General features: G+C 53.6%; 1 protein-coding gene across 1 annotated transcript; it reads right to left on the bottom strand.

The window, feature by feature from the left end:
• Positions 1 to 111: 111 nt before the first annotated feature.
• On the bottom strand, positions 112 to 27,099 carry MASP1 (MBL associated serine protease 1). The gene is given in 12 exon segments (XM_040613354.1): positions 112 to 2,687; positions 6,623 to 6,697; positions 7,676 to 7,813; positions 12,384 to 12,462; positions 13,315 to 13,433; positions 13,928 to 14,075; positions 14,401 to 14,597; positions 15,080 to 15,211; positions 15,472 to 15,649; positions 23,770 to 23,995; positions 26,125 to 26,348; positions 26,351 to 27,099. Coding segments are annotated over 12 exon segments (2,514 nt in total). The 5' UTR covers positions 26,453 to 27,099; the 3' UTR covers positions 112 to 1,791.
• Positions 27,100 to 27,399: the final 300 nt, after the last annotated feature.

Below are 27,399 nucleotides of genomic sequence, written 5' to 3'. Positions count from 1 at the left end.
ATCGGGGTGAGGGACAGTGTTGGAATCCCCTGGGAGTGCAGGTGTGTGTGGCAGAGACTAACAACCAGCCTTGGCCACGTTCCTCTTGGAATAAAAGCCTCAGGGCACAAATTCAGTACATATCAAAGCTTTATTTTGTTCTCAGGAGGAAGATTACACAGAACCATCCTTACATGACATTGGATATTTTACAGAATGTAGTATCAAAAAAGAAATATATATATATATGTATAAAAATACCTTGCAGTTACATGACATAGCCAAGAGTACAGTTCTTAGTGTGTCTGCAAATTTGACCTTCCTTAGGCCCTCTGCTCCTCTACATGCTCTACAAATGGCTTTTTGGACAGTAGCGAAATGGCAGAGTGGTTTGTTCGCTGTTGACTCCTTCCTTGCATGGCAAAACCAGAGGAGGAGGAGGAGGAGGAGGAGGAGAGGCCCAAAGGAGGCTACAGGCACACAGAGAGGACAGCAGGCAATTTTTGCAAGTTGCTTACAGCTATAGGAGGGCTTCGCTGGCAAGTGAAGGAGATGATGTCTGTGCTGAAGGAAAGTAAGTTCACTTGACCTTCTTCCTTGGTGGGGCTTACTTGTCTGCATGGGGCATGGGAGGAGGCTGGGGAGGTGTGAATACTTCTGGTGTGTTAGGTGAGTTGAGGTCAGTCTAGAGTGACTTGGACATCTGCAATAGGCCAGAAGACCCTTGAACAAACACTGAACACCATCAGCAACCTGTACATCAGCCAAATCAATGGCCTTAAAAGCAGGAGTAGGTTTGTGCAGTAATGAATGCACTGCTGTGCAGGACTACCCAGGTCCCTAAAGAAGAGGTGAAACCCCAAGGAAGGGCATTTTATCTGAAATGATTCTGAGGAAAATAAGTATTGTTTAGGTACAGCAGACGTGATGCTGTCTTGTGTGTTGGAAAACTTTCCTTGGGAGGTCTGCTGTGGTTGGAAACCATTCCAAGGGCTAGTCTGGGGGGAGGACTGGAGAGAGCTTGAGATGATAGAGGGTCAGAGAAGTTTTGGTGGCTGGAAGTGAGGGTGACATCGAGTCCAAGACCTGCTCCCTGTCCTTGTGTCCTCTGTGGGGCACCCATCCCACATGGTGGGATAAGGGTAGCCCATTTGGGTTTGTTCCATCTTGGCAACCATGGCTGAAGTTTAGGACTAATGTGGGTGCATCATCACATCCCTGGGGCCAGGTGGACATCAGCTGAGATGCTATCAGGTGGGGATGTTTGTTTGCAAATAAAAATGATTGCAAACTGCTAGGGCTCTCTCTTTACTCTTTGCACAGAAAAGGTGTTCCGCAGCGTGAGGGACCTGTGAGATCCAGGCCTGCCCAGCTGGGTTTTCTGTGCTGTCCACAGTCTCTGTGGTTCCTGCAGTTGCATCATTGGATGGCGATATCTGGCTGGAGAGCCCCGGTGCTGGGGGCAATTCTCTGCTTTGGTGGCAGGGAAATGCTGTCTCCATTGCTGTGCCTTTGTCCTGGCTTGGAGGGAGGTTCCCTGGGCATGTGGGTGAGGTTTGCAGATGGGAAGCACAAGCTGAGGATGCCAGCTGAGATCTTTCTCTTTGCTCCCTCCCTCCAGCTCCCTAGCAAGCATTTCCTAAGAGCGCAAGCGAAAAGATGTGGGACCAAGTGAAACAAATGATGTGGAGGGCTGGCAAAGCCCTGGCGTGCGCTGAGCATCGTGGCTACTGCTTGCGAAAGACCAGAGTCTGGAGCACATTAAACAACAACAACAAGAAAAGGAGCTGCGGCGGCAGGCTGCTTAGTCACTCATCTCTCCTGCTCTGGGTCCAGAAATGTCCACCTCTCTGAGGAGCCTGTTTTCTTCTCCACCCAGTCCACATAGTTAGAGACTTTGGTGTACACACCGTACACCTGCTTGCTGCCACACTCCTCTGGGCCACCCCATGAGACCAGCCCTTGGGCCACCCACCTCCGGGTTCCCGGGTCCTGGATGACGAAGGCTCCCCCACTGTCTCCCAAGCAAGTGTCCTTCCCACCTTCGTAGTAGCCGGCGCAGAACATGTTCTCGGTCACGCTGTAGTTCCCCGACCGTGACTCATAGCTGGTCTTGCACTCTGCGTGCATCACCACCGGCAGTTTGACATACTGCAGGATGTCGGACAGTGTCCTCATGCCTGAGCTGATGATCTCGTCTACCGTGATGTTGGGGTTAGAGATACCCCAGCCAGCCACCAGCCCCAGCGTGTTGGGGTGAGGCCCCTCCAGCTCATGCTCAAACTGGGGCAGGCAGACAGGCATGACGTAGTTCCCCATGGTTACCTTCTCCTTCAGCTTGACCAGAGCAATGTCATGGTTGTAGTTCTGGATGTCAAACTGTTCATGGAGGATGATCTTCTCCACCGTCCGGTTGACGGCCTCCATCTTGTTTCTCACATCGTGAAGGGCCAGGTAGACAGTGACGTGTTCCTTGGAGACGGGGATGACAGTCTTGTCTCGCCGCTGGGAGCGGAGCACATGGGCAGCTGTCAGCACCCAGGAGTCTGAGAGCAGGGCCCCGCTGCCAAACCATTTGTCGTTGGGCACGCGGGACATGTCCTCCACCACGATCAGGGCCTGCCAGGGGAAGAAGCCGGGCTCAGCATTTCGCCCGCCAATGATGCGCTTGATGATACCAGGCAGAGGACGAGCTGGCCGGCCACACACTGGGAACAGAAAGGACAGGACGGTTACTCCCAGCACTTACCCAGGGAACAACTGAAAGGGGACATCCCTGTAAATTATGCCTCATGGCTTGTTATCTTCAAACCAAACATTCACTTCTGTCTTTTTTTCCACAGAGGGCAACTCTTCTCCTTTCCTCAGTGGATAAAGCCCACCCTCCCTTCCACCTCTACCTTCTCAGGGCAGAGTGTGCTTCAGAGCTTTGAGCAGGCTGGGTCCCCATCCCCTCTGCTAACAGGTCTTTGGAGGTATGTCTGGGAAAGGAACACATCTGTCCTTCTGAAGGGTTTTGCTTCCTAAAGGCAGCCCAAGCTCCCTTCTCGTCTTCTTTGCCTGGTGGAACCATTTCTGGTGGCAGCGGTTTGCCCTCCTGGAAAAGGGGCAGTCTGTCGATTGCTCTTTCATGAGGATGGTGGGGTGAGGGTCTGAACTACTCCTGCATCTCCAAAGCACACATGCACCCTGGAGCATGGGTGTGTGGCTCCCACGGTTACGGCAGCTTGCCCAGAGCAGGCCATTCTTCTGCTGGTAAGGAGACAGGACTGAAACCAAGCTGAGCCACTAGAACCCATGCTAGACCAGGGAAGCAGGCATCTTCAGAGCTGGCAGCTCCCTGCTCTGCGGTAGTCCATCCTGGGTTTGGTCACGGGCAATCAAGGCCCAGTTAGTCTCAAAGGTTTGCTCCCAAAAAGTAGCTTCCCACTGCCTTCTTCATCCTTGTTACAGGCTGTGAAAGGAGGATGTGAATGCTCTCGGCCGTGAGACCTTGGACTATCTAGACACACTTCTGGCTACCAGCCCAGCTATGTCTCAGAACCAAGGAATCTCCACTGAGCTTGGGAAGGGTCACTTTCTTGGTACGTGTCAGGGCAGGCCTGTAGCACATGTGGCCCTGTCACGAAGGGAGGTGGAGAGCCCTTTATGAAAAGAGTGGGCTTGTGCCAAAGTCCTATATGCTGGACCCCTACTCCAGGGAGGTTGGAGGATTTACCCTGCAAATAACAGGCTCATTTGATGTAAAGAGTGAGCTGTTGCCCACTGGACGTGAACATGGATAGTCAGAATGGTGTATAGCACACTATGGGGCCATGAAGCCTTTCACCCAGGGTTAGGTACCCCAAAGCTGCACTAGATCTCCTGACACTGAAGTCAGACATGGATTCAGCAAAACACATGAGCCAGGGTGGGACTTCAAGCACTCTAAGTAATATCAGATCTCAGTCTTGGTTTACATCTACGTGATCTGTGCTACCATATTCCATAGGAAAGAGCAAGTGGAGGGATCCTTCTGCTGTCTCAAAGACATGGCAGATGCTGTGAGTTCTGCCAAGCCTGAGTTGCAGTAAAACAGGGCTGTGACTTAAGGGGTTGTTGTACAGTTGAGCTGGTAGGTGGAACAAGACAGCTTGAAGGTCAGCCAGCACTTCACAATTCCTCACTTTGCAGTTCAGTTTCTGGAGTGATTTGGCTGGATCCATGCCACTTCAGAAGCAGAAAGGCAAAATGAGTAATCCTGCAGCCTCACTGTGCCCTGTGACCTCACTCAGCCCTTCCCAGACCATTCAGCCACTTGCCTGGCTCCTGCTCTATATGCCAATAAACCCAGGGGAACGCCAGTGGGAGGACTGGGGCGTGACATCAGCCGAGCCTCACCCATCGCTCTGAGCCCTGTTACGAGGTCTGTGGTCTCACGGCCACGGCATTTGCCCTCCTGGAGGAGCTGTGGCTGGAGAAGGCTCAGCCATGGGATGTTGCCTAGCACCATGGGCTTTACTTCTGCATCTCATGTCCTCACCACAATTCTGGCAGCCAAACCAGCATCCCTCTGCTCAGCTCCTCAACAGACTCAGAATTAAAGTCTGAAGAGCCCTGACGCTCTGCCTTGTTTGCCTCCAGGAGCTTTATCCAGGTGCTGTGACGTGGTGTGAGGGAGAGGAGGGAATGAGCATGCTGAAGGTGGCTCTGAGAATGTTGGACAGGTTGGGCAGGGACAATACTTCCCCTGGGGAACTTAAGCCCTGGGACATGGTTGGTGGTGGTGGTCAGGGCCTGGTGCATGCCTGTGGCAGCACTGTGGAGGGGGACTCCCAGGTTGCTTGGGGGTGCTGATGTGGCTGGGAGGTTGTGGGAGCCGATTTGGGCTTGCCCTTCTACGGCTGGAAGAGTCCTGAATCACAGCAGCTCAGGTGCTGGTCTCATCCCTCCAAGTCTGCAAGGGAGAACCACGTCCTCCATGGAAAGTGCCAGGACTCTGTCCTGATGCTCCCTGTGCTGTAAGGGAAGGATACAAAGCCTCACAGAAGGAGGGTCTGATCCCCCAGGGCAATGGGATCGGGGCTGAGAGTCAGCATTGCAACTGGGACAGGAGCACCAGGAGCTGCTAGTGTGGATTTGTTGTGGCTGGGGTCTGCTGCTAGGAAAACTGCAGCTCCGGCAGGGAGGGAGCGTGATGAGTGTCTGTGTGCTCCAGCCCTCTGCCTTTCCCAGTGCTGCAAGGAATAGAAAACATGCTCAGGCAAATAATTCCTGCATCCCAGCCCAGCCCAGCTGGTCTGCTGCACTGAAGCTGACGGCGCTCCCAGGGAGATGGTTTTAGAGGAAGTGCATCCAGCCAAATATTTATTCTATTAAATTACATATCAAAAATGCTGACCAGGCTGCAAATGCTCCCACTAATGGCAGAGGCAAGCATGGAGTGGCCTGGAAGAGGAGTTTCTATTGATGGGGAGGTGGCGTGAGACACAGGGAAAGATCTGAAGAGCAGCTGGCCAGCTGCTGCCTGCAGATCCCGATCTCAGGAGAGTGTCACCCTCTTGCTGGGATTTTCCATTTTCCTGAAGTCTCTCTGACTTCTGTCACTAATCAGGAAGCCTGGAAATGGCCCATGAAAGCAGCTATGGCCCCAAAAGATGTCCCCGTATGCTCCCAGCTCAAATTAGTTCAGGCTGAAACATCAAGGAGAGATGCAGGGAGCAGCTGCCACAACAAGAGCAGCCACAGCCCTGGTCTTGGAGCTCTGTGGGATGCAGGGAATCTGAGAGGATGGCCTCGCAGTCACTTAGCATGGCCAGAGAGCAGATACCCTCCATGGGTCTGAGCCAGCTCCTGAACCCTGGGGTGGTTGCAGCTGCAGCTGCTGCATGGCAGCTGGATCCCTGCACCTCTTCAGAGAGCCACCCCTGCACATCCACCCACAACCTGCACCCGGGGCTGCCTCCACCCCCCTGCCTGGCCGCCAGAGCTGGCCCCACGCTTGGCTGTGGCCAGCCAGCCTCCCAGGGACTTCTGTTTAATCCTGAGCGGGTGCCTGGCCTGGAAACTTGCTGGCTGCAAACATTTCTGCCACTGCTCAAAGGCTTGGGACTTTTCCTTCCCTGCAAAGCGGCTGAGTTTTTCTGCAAGGCTTGGAGAGTTGCTGATTGCTCCTGCATGGGGACACACTGCTAATGGGAGCTGACAGCCAGAGTGCTGGGCAGGTAACGCTCTCTGCCCTTGGCTGGAGCTCTCTCTGGTGATGCTGGGGGTTGAACATGGCCAGTGGGCTCTGCCCTGGGGCTACTGGTTTCCTTGTCTGCTGGAACAGGGAGCTCGGGGAGCCCTGACAGCTGGAATGGCTGTGACCCCACTGCTGCCCTACACTGCCAGGGAGACATGCATCACTGCTGCTCAGTGCCACCACTGCACCCTGACTGTCTGGCCCAGCTGGGATAGCAGGACGCCTCTGTCCTCATCACCCTCCCAGCCATACATTGCAGCAGTTGGATACGTATAGCCAAAGCATATGGCATTGTCAGCAGGGAGCAGGGTCCCTGCCTAGGGAAGAAGCAGGTCAGGTCAGGCATGGAGGTTTTCCCACCCTCATACATCCCTGATTCACACGCCTTGCAGTGGGAACTGGCCACCCCAGCACCAGTACCTGGTCGGCAGGATGGCAGCTTGGTCCCCAGCTCCTCGCTCCTCCATACCCCTGATGCGTCGCATGTATAGGTGGCTGGAAGAGAGCAAAGCATTTAGCTGGGCTGTGGCCCTGGTATGAGGGGTGTCTTCTGCAGCGAGGAGATGTTCAGCTGTCAGGACCCTTTGAACCCTTTTCCAGAGCAGGACGGGATCTCCCTTTTACACTCTGTTCTCCATTCCTGGGGGGCAGGCCTGGCAGCCCTGTTCCCATGCAGGGGACATGCCACTACCCTTGGTTTCATTGCCTTGAGTTGCCTGGAGGGCTGTGCTGCACCCCCAGCCTCAGCTGGCAGCTGCCGCCCCAGTAATTCTGCCAGTGGGATGCTGGAACCAGATGCGCAGGGCTGGTGGCTGTGCAGGGGGATAAAAGCAGGGAGACAGGACTCTGAGGAAATCCTTTGGCTTTGCTTGCTGAGGGAGGACGAGGAAGAAGAGCTGGGGTGTGTGCACACTGCTTCTGCCCCCAGAGCTGGGTCTGAAGGGTGTAGAGACCAGTGGTGCTTGGCAAAGCACCTTGTGGTGTCTCTGTGGTTCTGGACTGAGGGGATAAGGGGGAAATTCAGTTTGCCATGTTCCCGCTGCTATCTGTTCAGCTTTGGTTATACTGGACGTTTGGGTGCTAGGATGGGGAGCCTTGTGGAATCCTTTCTGAGGCTACTGGACCTGTTGCTCTCTCCAGCAGCAGCAACTTTCAGAGAGAGACACAGAAAATTTCATATGCTGCAGGTAGTAGACGGCAGGGTAAGAAGGCAGAGAGCAGAACAACCACACTGATCTGCTGAGGCTGTGAAAAGTCCATCCTACCTTGTTACAGAGCAGGATGCGGCCAGTCTGATAATCCGGGCAGTGCAGACGCAGGGTATGATGTGTGCAGGCGAAATCCATAGCCTGCTGCTTGCAGAGCGTCCCAGAGCGGCCATCCCAAGTTCCCCCCACTTGCAAATGCACACACGCATGGCTACACACCCCCCCACACCGTGCCGTGGGGACACGGCCCAGCCCCACTGCTCACCGGTGCTGTTGGGAGCCATGTGGTAGTAGGGGTGCTGGCAGTGGTACTGGATGGCTGCTTGGTAGGTGGTCAGGTTGTTCCTGGAGGAGAAGGTGACAAAACCATGCTCCAGCTCCAGCGGCGCTTTGCAGTCAGCAACTGAAAGCCAACACAGAAGCGGGGTTCAGCCCTGTGCTGTTTCTTGGGGTGATCAGCCAGCCAGTGGGCAGGTGATACTGGGCTTTGGCATGTGTTGGTGGTCCTACGGGGCAGAGCAAGGGCCTGTGTAGTCCTGTATCCCCTTTCTCTAGGACGCTGCAGGGGGCAGAGCCTGACATGGTCTCAGATGGCAGCAGGAGGCTGTCCCCCGGCAGGGCAGCCTGGCCTCGTGAAACCCCACCATAGCCACCCTACAAAGACAGGGTACAGAGGGGCATGGCCGAACACCAGCAGCACAGCTGGCCCACAGAATATACGGCCAACACGCCTCATGCTGGTGGAGACTCCAGTCCTGGGAGCCCCTCCTGTGCACTCGTTTAGTGTGAGATCTCTCTGCTATACCTTTGAGAGGGGAAGAAACCTGCTCTGGCAGGTGAGATCCGTTGAGAGGTGGTCCCAGAGTATGCCTTGGAATTCCTTAGGAGTAGGTAGGGAAAGGCAGGCGGTGATTCATTAACCTACGCCTCACATCACAGGCGCTTCCCTAAGCACAAGGCTTTGCTGAGGGCATGGCCCCATCCTTCCTACTGTATCTTGCTCACCAAACAGTGCTGATAAGCATTTACAGGTCAGACTGAGCAATCCTAGGTCTTGGTTGTCCTGTGACAGCAGGAGATTAAGGACACTGAGAGTGCGGCTTGGCTCGTCTGCAGGCAGGGGGAAGGCCAGCACCATCGGGTGAGACTCCACCTGCTCCATCTCCCAGGACATGGGCAGGTTTGGCTCTGCTTCACCCATCCCTGGTGTGGCTTCAGGGTCTGAAGGAAGGAGAAGGATTTCCAGGGTGTGGTTGCCCTTCCCCCATGGCTTGCCCATGGTGCCCTTTCTCCCCTAGATCCTGCAAAGCACCCTGCTCTCTCAAAACAACCTCCTCTCCCAGCTTGTTCCTTGGACTCGTCTGGTGCCACTCACCCCAGGAAGGACGCCAGACTGTGAGGTGGTTCATCTGCCAAAGCCAGGAGTCACCCTGTGGGAACTGCACCTCCCTGCCATGTAGGCAGCTCACAGAACACTCGGGTGTTGCTGTGCCCCGTCCTGGGGAACCTGCCCCAGGGGAGGGCAGGGACCGGGGTCTGATCCTGCTAGGAAATGCAGTGCTGTGGAGCTGCGCTCTGCCACATTTAGGATGAGAGGCTGAGTAGGGGATGGGTGACTTTGAAGAAAGCAGGTCCTGTGGATCAGGGATGGTGTGAGATCTGTGGGTCTCCGTGTGCTCCAGGGTGGGAAGGGGGTGAGGACAGGAGCCCTAACTCCTCATGCAGCGATCCGGGCTAACAAAGAGAGAATCTGCGGTAGCTGACACACCAGATGTACCAATGCTAAGGGCTGCCTAGCTGCTTGGCAGAAAAAAGCCGTGTTTATGGCAAAATGCTGCAGCTCACTGTTCACTAGGGTCCCCTCCACTCCCTTTAGGTGGTGATGAGATGGGTGTGTGGGTGCAGCCAGGTTGGGTGGAGATTCTGGGTACCTGTGCCTTGCAGAGGGGCAAAGGACAGGACACAGACCCCTCTCAGCAGCCCTGGGGGGTCTCTGGCTGGCCTGAGCTTTCCTGCCCTCTTCCCATTGTGCTTGGGTGCACAGCATTCCTGTACCATGGTGCCAGCAACTGTGGGACCTTTATAAGGTGCTGGAGGATGCTGGGGCTTGCAGGAAGGAGGGAATGGATGTTGGGAGACCAGCCTGGCTTGCATGTCTTCTCTGGGGTTGTTCATGGCTGCAGGGCAGCATCCACTGGCCATGGTACAGCCCACCCCCACCCTGTGTGTCCCCCAGGCCTGGGGCAGGCTGTATGCCTGGAGAACGGGCTCTTACACAGAGGTGTTGCCCTACCAGTGTCCCAGGACCTGCTGAAAGGGTGAGGGGAGGGAGTTTGTGCCGTGAGCCTTTCCAGACTTTTCCCTCAGGAAAGGGGCCATTTAGCATCTCCATCTTTGCAGGAACAGAAGTGGACCAAGCTCCCCAGCATGCACATCATCCTCCTCCTCTCCCAAGTATCTGGCCCACATCCCTGCATCCTCCCAGTGAAGCCTCTGATGCCTTTGGGGGTTCTTGAGTGCATGCCCTGGGCTCTTGGGGACATGAATGGGGCCAGACACCGGGCTCTGGCCTCCTTCAGCTGCCGTCAGCCTGAGGCCAGCCCGTCCTCACCTCCACTAGGCCAGCAGTGGGGAGCAAAGGGGAGGCAGAGGAGCATCCATCCCCCTGTGCCAGTGCCATGGCTCAGTGACTGGAGGCAAGGGCTGGTAATGCCAGCCCATCCTGCATGCCTCCTTGCCCACAGGGTCTGAAAGGCACCAGGACTCTGGGAGAGAGGAGAGGAAGGAGTGTTTCTTATTTGTGACGCTGGGCCAGGGAGGAAGGGCAACAGGAGGCTGAATCCAACCAACCAACCGACCAACCAGGCAGCCATGCCGCGCTCCTTGCGCAATCGCTGCCTTGGAGGGGGAGCCGAGTCCGCCGAGGCATCCGAGCGGAGAGGGAGGGATGAGGGATGTGGAGGACGTGCTGGGAGCTGGCGGCAGCACGCAGTCCCCAGGCAGCAGTGCCGGGGCCAGGCAGGCACCCTTCCCGTGGGGCGGCGTGACAGCGGGGAAGTGGGGCTGGGCTCCAGACTTCCTTCCCCCTTCTCGAGACGGAGTTAAGAAAGCACCAGGCGCAGGGGGGTTAACAGTGCCATGCCAGTTAGACAAGCCACGGAGATGAATTTGGCAGCCAGGCCAGGGGCAAAGGCGACCTGCCCTGGGTACCGGACAGATCAGAGAGGGGCATCGAGACAGGCTGCCCGTCGGGGCGGCACGGCCGGTGCCAGCCTCACGCAGCCACTTGCTCCGAGCCGGCTGTTCCCTCTGTCTGGTTGTCGGCTCTATCTGCAGCTGCACCGAAAGCAGAGGGGAAGGAGGAGAGCAGAGAGAGAAAGCCCAATTAGTAGATGAGCAGAGAGAGGCATGCAGGAAACCCAGCCCCCAAAACAGCAGAAATCATTAATGAGTGCCCAGCGAGCTGTGCCGGGGTGCCGTGGATGCTGGCAGAGCCATGGCTGTGCCAGGGACCTGCTCGCTTTGTTTGGCTGGGGCAGCCTGGGGACAGTGGCTGGCAGAAGCCATCGTGGCTTTGCGTTTAGCCTTGCCAGGCCATGGAGCTGGATTTTATCCACCTTGGCCGAGAAGTTTTCTATTTTCTGCACCGCTTTCTAAAACCGTTCTTGCTTGCACCCTGCCTCTCCCAGAAATCCTGGGGAGGTGAGGAGCATTGCAGTTTGGAGGCTTGAATTGCCCATTTAGGGGCTTCTTGCCCTTCCAAAAAAAGTCTTAAGAATTTAGTGTAGTGAGTCATATCACACAAGAAGAGATCAGTTCCAGCGTGGCTGGAATAATGCAGGTAATTATTTCAATTTTCTCCAAAAAATACCTTTTGGGGTTAAAAATATTTTCCTAGATTTTTGCTCTTTTTTCCTATACAATGTCAATTTTTATCTGATTGCTGTTCAGGCTGGATGAAATCAATGGGACATAATAGTGAGAGCTGTAGGAGTGGTGAGATCCTTGGCAGGGCAGAGGCATCACTGACCCCACACTTTCTAAGGAGCCTTTTCAAATATGGATCTATTTAGCAGGTCTGAGAGCCTCCCAGTTTCCATTTTGAGTGAAAAAAACATGAATTATAACTCCAGAAATACTCTTCTAAGGTAATATCCACAGCATCATTAAAAGAAAAAGGATCTGCCCAGATGGGAAGAGCCTGGATCCCAACATCCCTTGAGAGCATCTTGTCCTGCCTCTCCTGGAAGGTCTTGGGACCTTCTCTGGGTGTGTTTGCTGCTTTTCTCCTCTCTGGACCAGCCTTACAGCAGACTGAGCAGCAGTGAGAGCCTCCCTGAGGGCGGAGGGTGTTCGGGGGGGAAGGGAGAAGGTGTTATCAGGTACATCTCCCAAGCCTGAGCTGAGAGAGGAGCTGGGTTAGATGAAAGAAGAGATGATGCAAATTGTCACCTGTCCTTTCAAATGGCATGTCCTTTCTTATCCCCTTTTTTCCTGTTTTAATGTTTGTAAATATTTGGGCAACTTTTCTCTCCCCTTCCACTTAGCTGAGCAGCGCCCAGTTTAGGCTGTTACCTGGGACCTGTCTAATTCCCTGGGTCTTAGTAGCCTCCATTGGGAAGGAAACTTGGACCAGGAACTAGATTACCCCAAATTGTCCCAGATTTATCCAACACAGCTAGCTCTCAAGAGCCAGGCTTGCTCTTTCTTTGACAGGGAGACAGCCAAACGGCTCGCAAATCAAGTTACATGAGTAATCTAAATAAAAGCACCAACCTCCTGCTTGTGGCATTTGGAGCGAGCCCCGTTATGTTATCCAAGAATGAGCCAAAAGAGCTTTGCAGTTATGTAGTCTCTCTGGCTGGGTTTGTGTCTCTGAGTAAGGAACTCTAGTCTGGCAGGGCAGCTGTCTTTAGCATGAAATGATTTCAGCAGGAAAAGGACATTGGCAGGGCAGGGAAGGGTGTCCTTACTTTTGCAGATAGGGATCTTGTTACTCCATGTCCCATCCTTTAGACACTCGATCTGGAAGGAGTCGCTTTCCAGGTTATCCTGTGCAGAAGATGCCAGCAAAAAATCCACCATTAATGTACAAGACGAGGAAGTTAATCTCTCCATAAAATAATCAGTTTCTTGGTGATTTTGCCAAGATATAACCAGAGCCCCTGGAAGAGGACTTTTCTAGCTAAAAATTGCAATTAAATCATAATGAAAAGCTTGAAGAGTTTTCTTGCTGCCAGAAATTCAGTGGCAATGCTGAATGCAAAGGAACTGGGGTCATTTATTCCTGTTCTAGGTGTTGGGATGGGTAGAGGAGGCAGCTCTGCATGAAGGATGAGGTTGGGAGGAGATCAGAGAAATAGCCAGGTCCATGTCTGAAGTCAAAGCGGGCTACTGGTTTGGAGGGAAGACAGCCACCTCGTGAGTCACCCGCACTCCCTGTGGCTCCCAGCTGTTTCCTGGAGAGGGCCTGCCAAAATCCCAGTCCCCTTAACTTGGAGCTGTCCCAAAGTCCCAGAGGACCTTCTGGTTTGTGGAGGCTGGCATCTGCAGGGCTGCCTGGGTAGCTGAGCCAGCTCCTGCCAAGGTGAGGAGCGGGCAGAGCCCTGGCAGCTCCCCTGGGGCTTTTGCTGGCTTTTTCTCTGGCAGAGGTGCCAAGCTTGGCATCCTGTGAGCTGGCTGGCTGTGGAGGGATGCTGAGAGGATGGCTTGGGAAAGTGCCATCTCCTCTCTTCCCCTGTGTCTTTGGAAAGGAAAGTTGGTGGCTGTCAGAGGAGGCTTTTTCCTTGCCCCTGGGAAAGGGATAAGGATAGTGTTTGGATTGTGTTCACTGTCCCAGAACTTTGGGAGGAAGGATATCCCCTTTCCTACCCAGGTGCCCAGCTCCACACCATCACCCCATACCTTCAGTACTTTGTATCCTGTGTTGCAGCTGATGACAACCTGGTCTTTAAAGGTGTACTTGGCTTGGGAAGGCTCGATTTTCCCATTGATCGGTGGTTGCACCAGTGGGCACGGGTTTCCTTTGAATAAAAAGCAAATGAAGCAAAACAAAACTCAGATGAATAAATGGAGGAAATGTAGAATCCCAGCTCTGACACCCAGTCCACGTAGCAGAGTCTGAGCATCCCTGCCCTGCCTCTTGCCATTAGCCTACGCTGGCATGGCTCAGCCAGGCTCTTCTTCTAGGAGTGGAGGCTCCAGATCTTTCCTCCAGTCTGTAATACCCTGGCTTTGGGCCTTACAAAGCTGACAGCTAATAACAGTAGCTTGTGCAATTATCCTGCCCAAAACAGCTCTGCTTTGCAATGTCCATCTGGCATAGGGAAAAAAAGCATCCTTTGAAGGGAGGGCTCCTTGTTACTTTATTCCTCTCCTCTTGTCATTTCTGACAGACCCTTTCTGGAGACAAGATCATGGACCACCAAACTCATGGTCTCCACAATGTTTATAAAGGGTTTATAAAGCTCTTCCCATTGCCTAAGCCCCGCGAACAGAGGACAACAGCAGGAGTTACCAATTGCTGTGTACGACAGCTTCCAGCCCCTGTTCTCTCCCGAGTTGTCACTGTGGAAGAGGATCTGCACGCTGTTTGTCTGGGTTTCGATGCGTCCTGGGGACTTCTCTCCACAGAAAGGGCCAAACTCCCTATGGCCAGCTTTGATCTGCAGAGGTGAAGAGGAAGGGGAGATTTAAGGGGGATCTTTGATCCCTGAGGATCACTTCATCCTGAGGCTAATGGATGGGGCTTCAGTGGGGTCAGCAGGGCTTAAGCACCATGAGTTTGGGGGGGAAGTGAACTGAAAGAGTGTCACTATCGGCTGAGAGGGTCAAAACCAGACATGGTAAGGGACACGGGGTCAGTTGAGCACAGGGCTCCTGTTGGCTTCATCAGCCCTGTTTAGACCAGGGCAATTTTGGTCCCATCACCAGGACACTGGGGAAATGACAGGAGAGCCGGACAGGAGGAGCGTGCAGAGCCCAGCTCACCTTGATGTAGTCATAAGGACAGGTCACCTCAGGGTGGTCTTCCACATCAAAGCTGTCCTCGAAGTTCAGGGTAATGAAGAAACCCTCCTCCAGTTCAATGCGGTACAGGCAGTCTGAGCTCTTGGGGTAGGGGCTGGGGAAGTCGGCGCTGGCGACCACCCCGCTCCTCTGGGTGTAGAGGTTGTCACTGCACTCCACTGAAACACAGCCATGGCTCTGTCAGGGCCCTGCCAGCGACATCCCAGCCCCAGCCACACTCAGGAGCCCTCCCGGTGGAGTGGGGTCTGCTGGCTGTGTCCGTGGACCAAGGAGAACCTCACAGCCAACCTCCAAATATGCCTGTGGCATAGAGGTCCTGGGCTGAGGGATAATCCCTGCTATCTACGTGATGCAGATTCAGAGCAGAGACTAAACTTTTTAATTTCTCTGACTTGAGGAGTTCTATAGAGCTTAGCTGAGGAGCACAGCCCATGGGAGAAACCACATCTCCTTCCCATACAAGAGGACTGCAGGCCTTGGGCACTCTCCAGTCCCAGGCTACTGGTTTATAGGGGAAGAGGCACCTCATCCCTCCTGGCAGCAAAAGAAGGCAATTTTGCCTGTGTTTGGTACGTCTGTTGCCCAGGCAGGGACCCTTCTGTGTGACCATCCTCACATCTGAGCTGTGCCTGGGTGGTACCTTTGCAGGTCCTGTTGTCGGAGTGGAGGATGTAGCCGAACCTGCAGGAGCAGTAGTACCCGCCGATGTAGTTGTGGCAGTAGTGGTCACATGCCAGCTCCTCATCGCTTTTCTCCAGGCACTCGTCCACATCTAGGATGGAGATAACAAGGAAGGGAGGTCACTCTGCAGCCCTCCACACACCACTCCTCGTGGGGGCATTTGCCACAACACTGAGAAATTAGTTGTCCCATGTGGTGGGTCACCTCAGCATGCAGCGAGTCCCATATGGCCCAAGGGATGCACACAAGGATTTCTCTTGCTGGGGTTCCCAGGGCTGGCCTGGGGTGTACCCTAGCAAATCTGTTATGCTACTTTAGCAAGATGGTCCTGCAGGCTTAACTGCTGCTTACCCACAGCGGTGTAATGGGCATCGAAGCCAGTGAAGCGTTCCTCATTGGAAAAATCAGACCGGAATGTGAGCCCCATGTAGGGCCCTGGGGACAGGATCACTTGCTGGCCAGGAGCCTGCTCTGTGTCCGTTGTCTCCCTGCCGCAGAAGGTTGCCAGCTCCTGGTCCTCAGCTTCAATCTGTTAGCAGAAAGAATGGGTGAGCGCTTGGCAGGGCGCAGGTGTCTGCAAGCCCGGAGGGGCTGTGGTGCTTTGCTGGAGGAGGACATGCCGGGCTTGGAGTCATGCTCGGCCTCAGAGAGCTCACGTCTGTGCTTGCCCAGCCTGTCCCCTGCCGGGGCTCAGCAGTGTCTCAGTGGGGCAGGCTGCCTGTCCGGCTGCCTTTGATGGCCACAGCCTAAGGATGCAGCCTTGGCCCCCTGGTGCCCCATCCTGCTGAGCCTCGTGCTGCCTCAGCTCTTCCTTTGAAACAGCATGTTCCAGTCATTCCCGCTGCATTCACCTCACTTTCTGCAGCCAAGTGTGACCCTGGGGGTGCTCAGAGCATGGCAGGTGTGACTCCCACTGCTCCAGCTCTGTGAGATGCTGTTAATGCTGTAAAGCAGTTACATGATTTCTGCAAAATGAACACAGGGACTCGGGTCTGCTCGCTCTGCCCGGCGCCACGCTCTGAAGCAGATGCTGAGAGCAGGTAGCATCAGGGATGTAGGGAGGAGCTGAAGAGGGGGGTGTAAAGGGAGGATGCAGGGAGGGAGCCTGTTTGGAAGGTGGGGTGAGGATGTGGGCAGGCAGTGGGGAAGAAGAGGTGTGAAAATCAGCCCTGGGCTGTGTCATTACCACTCAGAGCTGTCTGTACCTGAAATGTTCCCCCTCACCTCCTCCCTTGGCCCAAATGCTGATCTAGGCAGCAGCATCTGCATGAAAGCTGTACTACTGGGAGGGTGCTGGGATGCCAGAGGAGCCCCTGCTCATCGATTTTGCACCAGCTCAAAGCAGCAGCTGTAATTTAGGTGGTGTTTCTTTCTCCTGGGCTGGCTTGGACAAACTCAGTCCTGTCCCTGCCACCCAGGGTCCCTATCTGGCTCTAGACTTGCAGTGCCAGGCACTGTTTGGCCCGGAGCCACTCACCCAGAGGTCTACAGGAGGTGACCAATGAGCCAGTGTGCCCTGCTGGCATGCCAGCATACTCACTAGTCTCTATGTGCATCTCTTTAAAGCACAGCCTTGCCTGTGCCTTAAAGCACTGTAATCCCTGTAAAACCATCTGTTTTTTCCTGGAAACCCCCTCCCTTCTTTTTTCCTTGGCATTTTCTCCAGGGCCATTTCAGCATTGACCCCATCTCCTTCTCCTGCACATCTCATCCCCAGCTCCTGTCTCATCCACAACCTCTCCCAGCTGGTTTCCCCCAGGAGATTTGGATATGAATAACCCCTAGACTGAGGAATGTGATGAACACCACCCGCCAGCCCACCGCTGCTCATGCCAAGCCAATGCTATTGAGGCCATGATGAAGTGTGCAGTCCCTCAGCCCATGCCTAGGGAAAACAGCCGCCTGCCTGGGGACCCATGGGGTCCCAGAGGTGTTGCAATGCCGTCCCTGGTTTGTGTGGCCTCAGCGAGGTGAGATCCTCCTTCAGCTGCATCCCTGTCTCCTGGAGAACCTCGGGGTGTGCCTGCTGGGGAGGGTCTGGGGCTGTAAGGGAAATTTCCCAGGGCTGAACAAGCAGGCGGAAACTCACTCACACCAGGGAAAGCCAACATGGAAATGGCAACACAGCATGCCTTGACATTGCCTCCAGATATTTTCCATCCTCTCATACAAGCTGGAGCTGGCCAGAAAAGAGAGAGACTTTCCGATGATAAATTTTGAGAATTTGGAGAAAAAACACGCGCCCCACATTGGGACAAATACCCAATTGAATTTATTTTTTTTTTTTTTTTTTTTTTTGTGAAACAACGTTCTGAAAAAAAAAAAGGAAAACAAGGAATTTGGGATCCATCTGGTTTCAATTCCTTTGAAATATACTGTGGTGCTTTAGAATCTCTTTTAAATCTGAAAGAAAGATTGTTATGAAATGAAGTAGTGTTTCAGACTGAAAAATCGGAGTGTCATCCCCAAAAGCGAAGGGAAACAGCATTTCAGCCCTAACAGGCAGTCTTGGCTGTGCAAGTGTGCAGCATGCAGCCTTTTCTGCAGAAACTGCTTTTTCTTAAGGAAAGCTGTGGGAAGGAGCAATTTCCAGTCAAATCCTCTGTGCAAGGCTGGTGGCTGTCACCTCTGCAGGGACAATACGAGCCACGATGTGAGCTCCCATCCCTCTCCAGTGCAGGACCCACAGCACAGCATCACTGAAGTGCGGGAAAACCTCCCCAGTGTCCTGTGCCTCGGCATGAGGATGCTCCTGCCATGGGGTCAGCCCCAACATTGCCTCCAGCATCCCTGGATACAGCCCTGGAGTGGCAGGATGAGGCCCGGGAGAGCTGTGGTCTCATCACCAAAGGTATCCATGGCCCCTTATCTCTGACGGGTCCCATGCCCTGAGCCACAGGGAGCAGAGACAGCCCTCCAGCAGTAAACTAAACAGAGAGGTCATCATCCCTGGTTAATATTTGCTGCTTCTGCTGAGGACTGTATACTTTTTCATAGATCATTTACATCCAGTGAGTAGGCTGGTAATTAAATCCTGGTTGTTTGTTTGGAGTTTCTCCTTCTCGGGTCATGATGTCGACGTTTTCACTAGAGAAGATGTGTCCCTGAGGGAAATATCAATTGCTGCAGAGAAATTCCCTATAAAAATACGCTGAAAGAATTCTCCTTTGAAAAATAAAATATAGCGACACTCTCGTGCCTTAAATCTACCCTTGCCACTGCCTCCTGCGGTCTTCCCTCTTTCTGCTTGCCTCCTCATCCCCTCATTAAGATTTTGCCCCTCTGGTTGGAGGCAAATAGGAGTCCCTCCCCAGCTGTGGCTCTGTCCCCCTGCATTTTGGCTTGGGCTGTGGCTAAGAGAAGCGGTGACCCCAGCTGTGTGGCCCCCCTCTGCCCCAGGTTGATTTCCCCCTTCTGGGCAAGAGCTGGAGTGTCCCTGCTTGTCAACAAAGAGATGCTGCCCCAGAGCATGGGCTGCTGGGGATGCTGGAGCAGCGATGCTCTGGAGATGCCTCCTGCAGCGGGTGGGTTAACGAAACACCGCAAACACTGAGGGGAATTTGGCCTGGCAGTTCAGTGTCTGCCGCCGGAGAGGAGCAGGGAGCCGGCAATACGGAAACGCAGCCGCCACCCCCCCTTCTCCAGCCCTCCAGGAATGCACTAATTGGACTGATGAAGGCCAAACATACCACTTGTAATATATATAAATGGCTCATTAGGCCGAGAAATCACAGCGCTGGGCTGAAGACACTGGGAACATGACATGGGGAGGAGATGCTCAGAGAGAGGGAAGGGCATGAAGCAGCCCCTGCCAAGCCGCCTTGCAGAGTGCATGCAAGAAGGCAACACCCAGATGAACGGAGGGCTTTTTTTGCAAAATGACCGATGCCGCTCCTGCTGCTGACTATTGGAAATGAGGCAGGGATGGGACAGCTCCAGAAGGAACCTCCATCTAGGTCTCCTGGAGAACCTCTCCCTGATGTATGTTAAGGGTCCTTTTGTGTGCAGATGCATACCTGAATCCCCATGGGAACATACATGGCAGCTGTGCTGTTGGGGAAAGAGGAAGATGGCTTCCCCTGCTGTGGACTTGGCTTGGCATCTGGAGACCATCCCTTCCCGCAGGTTAATGCACCCACATGCCCTGTTTCTGGGTCAGGCCTGTTCCCTGGGGGGGCTGGGTGTGCGAGGAAACCCCAGGTGAGATGCTGGGGTGCTAACAGAGCTGCTGACTCACTTCCATGCCTGACCTTCCTCCTTCCCCTGCACAGGGCATGACTTTGGTCCCCAGTGGTTCAGGGGGTGGCTGGTGCTACCAGACTCCTCTGTGCAGACCCAGAAGGATGGGAAAGGCAAGCAGCAAAGCCCTGGGCCCTCCCCTCATCCCAGCTGCCTCCTGGGATTTGAACTGTTCCTCTTGGGATCCCACAGCCCTGGCTGAGGCTGGCTGACAGCACTAGAAAAGGATGTTTTGCTCCTGACCCCCCAGTTTGTGCCAAGCACAGATTTGTGCTTTTTCCCCCCACCTTTGAGCAGAGGGAAGTGTGAATGGTCCTGTGCACCCTTCCTGCAGCCCCAGGCTACGCATGCACTGCCCTGAATGCAGCATCGAGCTCCTTCCCTGGCCCTGCATGGCCCCTGCCAGCGCTGTGTAGAGCGCTGAGGGTGTCCCCAGGGACAGTGCTGCTGAGCACTTGGCACGGTGCAGCACACAGCCCTGCCCCATGCGAATCGCCTGTGGCAGGGGATGGCACACTGCGAGCTCAGGATGCTGCTTGCAAAGCCGATCTACTATGCACCCTAAACACCGTGCCAAACCTTGGGGGGATGTGGCTCTGTCACATTGCAAATCTTTCATAATCCCCCTCCCTGAGACATTGCTCTGCCTGCAGCCCTGCCTCCCCAGCTTGGCCCTGTTTTCCCCTCACCAGTCCCTCACTGGGGCCAGCAAAAACTACATCCTGCACTCGGGTGGGTAAATTTATTTGCAGCCACTGGTTTTGCCTGAGACGCCTGGCCAGCTGCTGGGCACCCACACATGGGGTTAGTAGGAGTCCTGCTGGGCGAGCACCTGATGGCACAGATCCTGGGGACGTGGGTGTGAACATTAGCTGCAGAAAAGTGTCCCAATTACCACATGTAAGCAAAAGTCTGAGCACAACATGAAAAGGTGCATCCAAGGGAGGCGTGGGTTGTGTCAGGGGAGATGGGACCCACAGAGTGTCACAGACCCCTCTGCCCTCCTGACCCGGTGCTAGAGAGAGCTGTCACAGACAGCCCCCGGGATTGAAGGAGTGCAGGGAAAGCCCTGCGGCATGTGCCGAACCTGCCAGGTCTCAAGCATGTGCCATCCTGAATCAGGACTCAGTGGTAGGGACTGGGGTGAAGAGGTGTAACCCCACAAGGACCACGAGCCAGCAAGGACTCACCATGAGCTGACCTGGGGGAAATCCTGTCACCACAGGCCCAATCCTCACTTCCATCAAGGAGCTGGTCCCAAGCTGTCTGCCAAGCCCTCAGGGGCTGGTTTCAGTCCAGGGTTTGACCAAGCAATGTGCAAAACCTCATGGACAGGACCCCAGACTCAGATGTCCCTAATAAGGTCAGGGATTTACTCACAAAGACCCCTCTGAAGTCAGGATTTCATCTCCCATCTCTGGCCCTCCACTGGGATTTCATCACCCATGTCCCTGCCTCTGCCACAGCACTCCTCAGTGACACTAGTCAAGTCACTTAACCTGACCGCCTGCTCGCAGCTGTGGCTTTTGAGATGCCCCAGTCCAGTGCTGGAGACTTGTGTGCAGAAGTGTTCTTCACTGGGTGACCCCAGAAAGGAGCTGGGCAAACCACAGTGGCACCCCCTGCAAATGACAGACTCCCAAATGAGCTCCCTGGAGACAGCAACGAGCCAGGCAGAGCCTGCTGAGAAGCACGGCAGAGGGCAGGGGCTGAAAGCCCAGCATGAGTGGCTGCTCCTGGTCCCCCTGGCCCTGGCAGGCGGCTGAGAGCAGCCATCCAAAACCTGGGGAGAGGCTGTTTGTGAGGCGCTGGGGCCTGGAGCACAGCTTCCCAAGGCAGCGTGCGGCTGGTGTTTCCTATCTGCATGGGACTTCTTTGGGTGGGAGTTTTGGGGGTGGCTGTTCCTCCTGGCTCACTTCCTGACCAAAGCACCACTCCCCCTCTCTGTTGTCCCTGCTTGCAAAAACGAGCCTCCTGGCCTGTAAGCATTTCTGTAGGAGCCATGTTCTTTTTATATACATACACGCATGCATGCATATATGTGTATATATATGAATAAACAGCTATTGTTTTAATTAGCCATTGTTTCAGAGCTCTGGAAACTGTTCCCTTCTGAAGACCACCCCGAAGGCAGAGATCTGCAGGGGTTTGCAGCTTGGCTTGCCCTGAGCTCGCCACTCAGGATGACTTTCTATCACTGCTCAAGAACTCGGGGGCGTGGGCAGCCATGGAGGTAAGGAAAGCAAAAGCCAGGGCACGGCAGCTTTCTGCCTGTCCTGAGCTGGGTCCCCACCTTGCATCGGGGCTGTTCAGCCCCCCTTTTTGACCTCCTTCTTATGGCATTCAAGATGATGAAGACCCTGATGGAAAGCCTGGTCAGACCCATGGTCAGAAAAATAAGGAGGTGTTTCTTCACACACATGTGGAGGCGTATAATCATGTATTTAACCTGCACAACTCCCTGCCACAAGGTGCTGCAGAGATTAAAGTCACCCATGAGTTCAGAAAACAATGGAACAAGTACATGGAGGGGGAATGCATTGAGTGCCATCGAACACAGAATACCACCTGTGGCTTTATGAGCATCTTCACTGGGACTGGCAGTGTGTTACAGAGAAGGACCTATGTGTGTCGGGTCTATAATTACATTCTGTAGCCATGCACTGCTGGCTGCTGTAGAGCACGTTGGCTCTGTTTCTAAATCTTGTGCTGATGCAGACAGAAGCTGGACACACAGACCCAAGAAGAAAAATAGGCATGGTGTCATTTGCTGGTCTCCTTAATGTTTTCTAAGCTGGTGGTTTAGCAGCATCAAGATTGCACCCCTATCCAGCAGAGTAGCTTATAGATCTCCCGTAATCCATCCATTTCCAGCACTTTTCAAATGTAATTCTGCGGTGGAGGCTCTGCAAGCTGAGTTACAGCCCCGAGCAAATTTATACAGCTGAGATCTAAATCCCTGTGAAAAATATCGCCTTCTTATGGAAATCCAGCGGCAGGGAGAGCTATGGTGCCAAGTTGGCACCATGGCTGAATAACAGGGAACCTTATGAAAAAGGAAAAATGAGCAGGGGGTGAAAGGCAGGAGGAGCGGTAAAGCTTGGAATGGGGAAAGTTTCCAAGAAATCCGCTCCTTGAGCTTATTGGGTTTTTAAAGCAATATATCTCTATATATGTCCCTGGCCCTTGTGCTTGGAGAAGATCCAGGAGAAGCAGAAAGAACTAATCAAACCTCAATGAGAGCTGTTAGTAGCAGAATGAGTGCCAGCACAAAGGGGAAATTAAAGCAGCGAACAAGAGATCCTAGAGGAAAAAAAAACACAAATGTTTGCTTTGTTTTCTTAGGGCAAGAATAAAATAATAATTTCAATTAGCTGGCAACTAGCACCAAGGCTGAGTTTTCTGGTTCCAGAGCTGAGTGCAACCTCTACCTGGCTCTGTGCAGCGGGGCAGGGTGAGGCTTGTGCCGGGTGATGGGGTAAGGCATGTTCAGCCAGGCAATCCTAGAAAGCACTTGCTTGCTCCCGCTGGTCTGCTGGAAAGCACCAAACCTGACCCAGTTCAAAGATACGGAGAATCCAGCTTCCCCTGGAAACGAAGGAGAGCCCATCTTGGAGAGACCTGTGGTACACGAGGCAAGGATGCTCTGTGGCACTGCAGTGTGTGGCCCGCTGCCGTTTCTGATGGGTTACTGCCCAGCAATGAAGCAGACTGAAATCTTTTGTGGCTTTGGCCATGACAACACCCTGGGAACCTCCGTTGCTTGTTGTACTGCAGGTATTTGCCAGCAGTGGCCCTGAAATCTGCATCTCAGCCATGAAATGGGTTTGCATTGAACCCAACGGAGCCTTGGGTCTGTGCCCTACAGCCTGGGGGAGGCTCTGCTTGTGGTCCCAGACTGGCAGCCTCAAGCTCAGGCCTAACCTTTCCCTTTTGCTTGCCTGGGGGCTGGACAGGGTGTCCCAAGAGCCTGCAAGCCATGGCCAGGGATCCAGGCTGGCTGCAAGGTGCACCCATGGCCATGGCCTGGTGAGGGGTGCCCAACTCAGGGGTCCTCCTTGCACGTGACTGGCACCAGTGTGGCACAGGCTGGGGATTTAGCCACAGGGGTTTCATTACCTCATGGGTGCATAAATCTCCTTGGGTCCAATAAGAATTAGATGCCCAAATACTTTCAGTTCTCTGGTCCTGTGCGAGTAAGCTCTGAATCTGGTGTCCCACTCACTTTTAGTCCAATGGATGTCACCAGCTTACCTGTGCTCTCCCCATTGTCCACCGGACTGACAACTCCTCTGCCCAGTAAATGAGGAAAACCAGCTTGTTCCCAACTTTTCCAGCACTACCCTCTCTCAGCTGGCCAAACAGGTCTGCTGTCAACCCCACCATATGCCCCATGATATCACAGCTCACCTTCACATAGTCGTATTCACAGAGGTAGGATGATTCCAAGTCAAAATGCATGAAGTACAGCTTGATTTTAAATCCATCGGGCACAGAGATGTTCCACATCACTTCTGAGTCACTGGGATAGGAATCAGGGAAGTTGGGAGACTGGATCTCCCCAAACATGTCTGTCAGCTCGATGGCATCTGCTGTGCAGAGCAGCAAGGCGCAAAAGGACCAGGTCAGGGGGCACCTGGAAAACAGATGTGAAGAGATGAAATGAAACTCTGGCAATGCCAAAATCTGTCGAGGGCACAGTCTGTTTTCCCAAGTGTGTTGTGTAAGGTCACACACTTGGAGTGGTGGGCAGAGGAGGTACAGCACCATGTCAGCATAAGAAAAGCCTGCACCAAGCCTTGGGGAGGTGGAGGTGAGGGTGGGAGCTGCACATAGATCGCAGGAAGGGAAAGCTCCTTTGAAAAGTGGGTGATGTGTGATGCAAAGGCACCCCTGCAGCTCCCAGCCAGCTCCAGGTGCTATCAGGAGCTCAGTGTTTCTCAGGCTTCTGGGAGCAGCAGCTGCTGGCAACACATCCTTTAACTAATGGGGCTCTGATGGACAAATCTTCATTTAATGGAAGAATAAACATAAGGATGCTTAATAAAATAATGACGCTTTCTAAATCTGTTTAATGAAAGCATCATGGCAATAACTGCTAAGTATCATTATTATTATTACTGCTTTGCCTCATCCTGCCAAATTGGGATCATGACTCTCAATAAACAGCACACTTCTTTGCAGCTGGGCAAGGATGGACCAGGGCCCCAGTGTAACCCAGCATGTTACTCTCCACTATTTTCTGTTTCTCTCTTCTCTTCTCTTCTCTTCTCTTCTCTTCTCTTCTCTTCTCTTCTCTTCTCTTCTCTTCTCTTCTCTTCTCTTCTCTTCTCTTCTCTCTCTTCTCTTCTCTTCTCTTCTCTTCTCTTCTCTTCTCTTCTCTTCTCTTCACTCTTCACTCTTCTCTTCACTCTTCTCTTCACTCTTCTCTCTTTTCCTTTCTTTTCTCTTTTGCTTTTTCTCTTCAATTCCTAGGGTATCACTCACCCCAGATGGAAAACCACACAGAGGCTGAGATCCTTAGAGATTTTTTGTCATCAAACTCAGCTTTAAAAAAAATCTCAGCCTGAAGAGTTTGTCCCAACTTGTTACCAACTTGTTTGTCCCAGAGGAGGGTGGAGAGGGCGGGTAAATCAGTGGCAGCGCAGCTGACCTCACACCAGCCTCAAGCTCCATTTGAGCATGAAACTTAGCATAAACCAAGTATTTCCCTGTGCAAGGGGAGAACACTGCCTGCACTGGAGGCACAAACACAAAAGCTTGTGCCAATGCAGGGGACCCAGAAAGAGGAACAGAACTCAGGCTTCTTACACCCACTGGAGCGCACGAAAAAAAAGAAACATGCAGGAAATCAGAGCTATTAGAGACAAAAATTTCCACTTTCTAAAATAGGTACTAAGGCCTGGCAAAGGCTTGTAGGTGTGTGTTACAGACACTGGAACTACTCACATGTACACGTACACCCGGTTTCAAAATCAGGGCTTGATTTAGGTATGCTGCTGAGGAAATTGAAGCTATAGAAGTGGATTATTTTAAAACTGTCTGTGTTCTTTCAAAACCAAGACAGTACATTTCTGGGGTTCATTTGTGTAGTGCCGTCACTTTTCCCAGCTCTTCATTACAAAGCAAAGTTAATGGGAGCTGAGAAATTTGGATTGATTTTTCTTTCAAGCAGAGTGAGGTTGAACATGCCTTTTTCTGACAGTTTGTCTGAAACCACAAAAATGTGTGAAGGGAAAAACTGTTTCTCCTCTGGTCAGAGCACATGCACAGGGTTGGATGCTCAGCTGGTGTAAATGGGCATCACCTCCTTGGCTGGAGCGGGCCATCTGCCAGCGCAGCTCTCTGCTTTCCCTTTAAACAGGGGAGGCAAGACAACATCAAACTTCTTCCCCACGCTAAGAGAGTCTTAACCTCACGTAAAAGTGATAGATGATGGTGGTGTGCACCGAGACCTGAAGCCTGTGCGGCGCACCCAGCCTTGCTCGCACCTTTCTCCCGTGGGCCGTGGCAGAGCGGCACACCGGTGGTGTGCCATCACCCGGGGCTCCCCGCGGCTCTGCCGGGATGCCGGGATGCCAGCATGCGCGCCGGGATGCAGCACGAAGCCGAGGCATTAAGTAACCCCTTGTTCACTCGCCGATGGAGTAAACCGAAGCCACAGGGATGAGAGGGAAACCTTCCTCCGCGGGATGGCCCCTGCCCGGCTGTGCCCCGAGACCACAGTGGAGGACCCCGGGCTCAGCCCATCGCGGGGGTACTCACCTCATTTTGCCGCCGGGCGCCTTCGCCGGTGGGTTTGGCACGGAGGATTGCTGCTCGGTTTGCGGGGGACGGCTTTGCCTCCTTCCAAGCGCTCCGCTGTCCGCCTTATCTCTGTCCGGAGATTTGTGAGCGTGTGTGCGCCTATGTGTGTGTGCGTCTGGAGTTGTCTGGCATTTTCCATGCAGGTCACGCCTTCCCCTGCCTGCAGCCGTTCCCCACATCCCCACAGGCAGGCAGGCAGGCAGACCTGCCCGCACGGAGCCGTCCTCCCGCCCGCCCGCCGCTCCCGCCGCGGGGCTGCCCCTGCGCGCAGCACCGGCGGCGGCATTCAGCGAAGTTTTTGTCTTCCCTAATCTCCAGAGTTTTGTGTGTGTGTGTGTGTGTGTGTGTGCCCATGCACATTGTGTTTTCTCTCCCCCCTCCTCCTCCTGCCTGCTTTGCCAGATGGCTAAAATTTGCCTCTCAATAGGTCGGAGCCTCCAGTAAAAACAGAAGGCAAGAACGTGTGAAAAAAAACCACAAAACCTGTGCGAGGATAAATAGCTGTAGTGGTGGTGCTGCAGCTGGGGTCGGTGCTCGGGACTTGCTTTCGGCTTCTCCACTCGGTGCCGTTCAGCGTTTGGGACGGGGATCTGGTTTCCAAGAAACTTTCGAGTGTGACAGTCCAAATAAAATCAAGACCCAGTTTGCAGCCTCCTGCAGAACTGAGGAACTGCTGGGTTCAGCATTTTGTGCCAGGGCAAAAGAGCAGTTTTAGATGCAGACTGTGCTTGGGAGCAAAAACTTTAAATGCTGAAGTTGCGGGTTTTGAGCCTGACTCCCTCTGGTCGAGGAAACAGGTAAAAACATGAGCACTCCCCGCTAAGCTACAGGAGATTCATTTCCCCTCCCTGTGCCAGGCACAAACCTCTCTCGGTCTGCAGAGCTGAGTGGGAAGATCTGTTTAAGCTGCAAACGAGAGAACAGCCCGTAGCAAGTCAAAGGATGCAAGTGACTCCCTCGTCTAGAAATGACACCCTTGGAGACACGAAGAGCAAAACTTTAATAGCTGTTTACCAACTTCAGCTTGAGCTGGTTAATGTAAACCCTGCAGACATCCACTGGCAGGCACGGATACATATGCGGCATGTTAAAAGGCACACACAAACAAGAGCGGGGCAGAGGCAGGGAAACAGGGATGTGTTGGCACCACTCCTGGAGCGGCAGCTCCCAGCCCTCCCCGGACTCCCCAGCTCGCTGATGTCAGGCTGCGGCGCTGCCGTTAAAGGGGCGATG

This window comes from Falco naumanni, chromosome 13 (genome assembly GCF_017639655.2).
Source record: "Falco naumanni isolate bFalNau1 chromosome 13, bFalNau1.pat, whole genome shotgun sequence".
NCBI classification, from domain to species: Eukaryota; Metazoa; Chordata; class Aves; order Falconiformes; family Falconidae; genus Falco; species Falco naumanni.
This window is presented reverse-complemented; position numbering and strand designations above follow the sequence as displayed.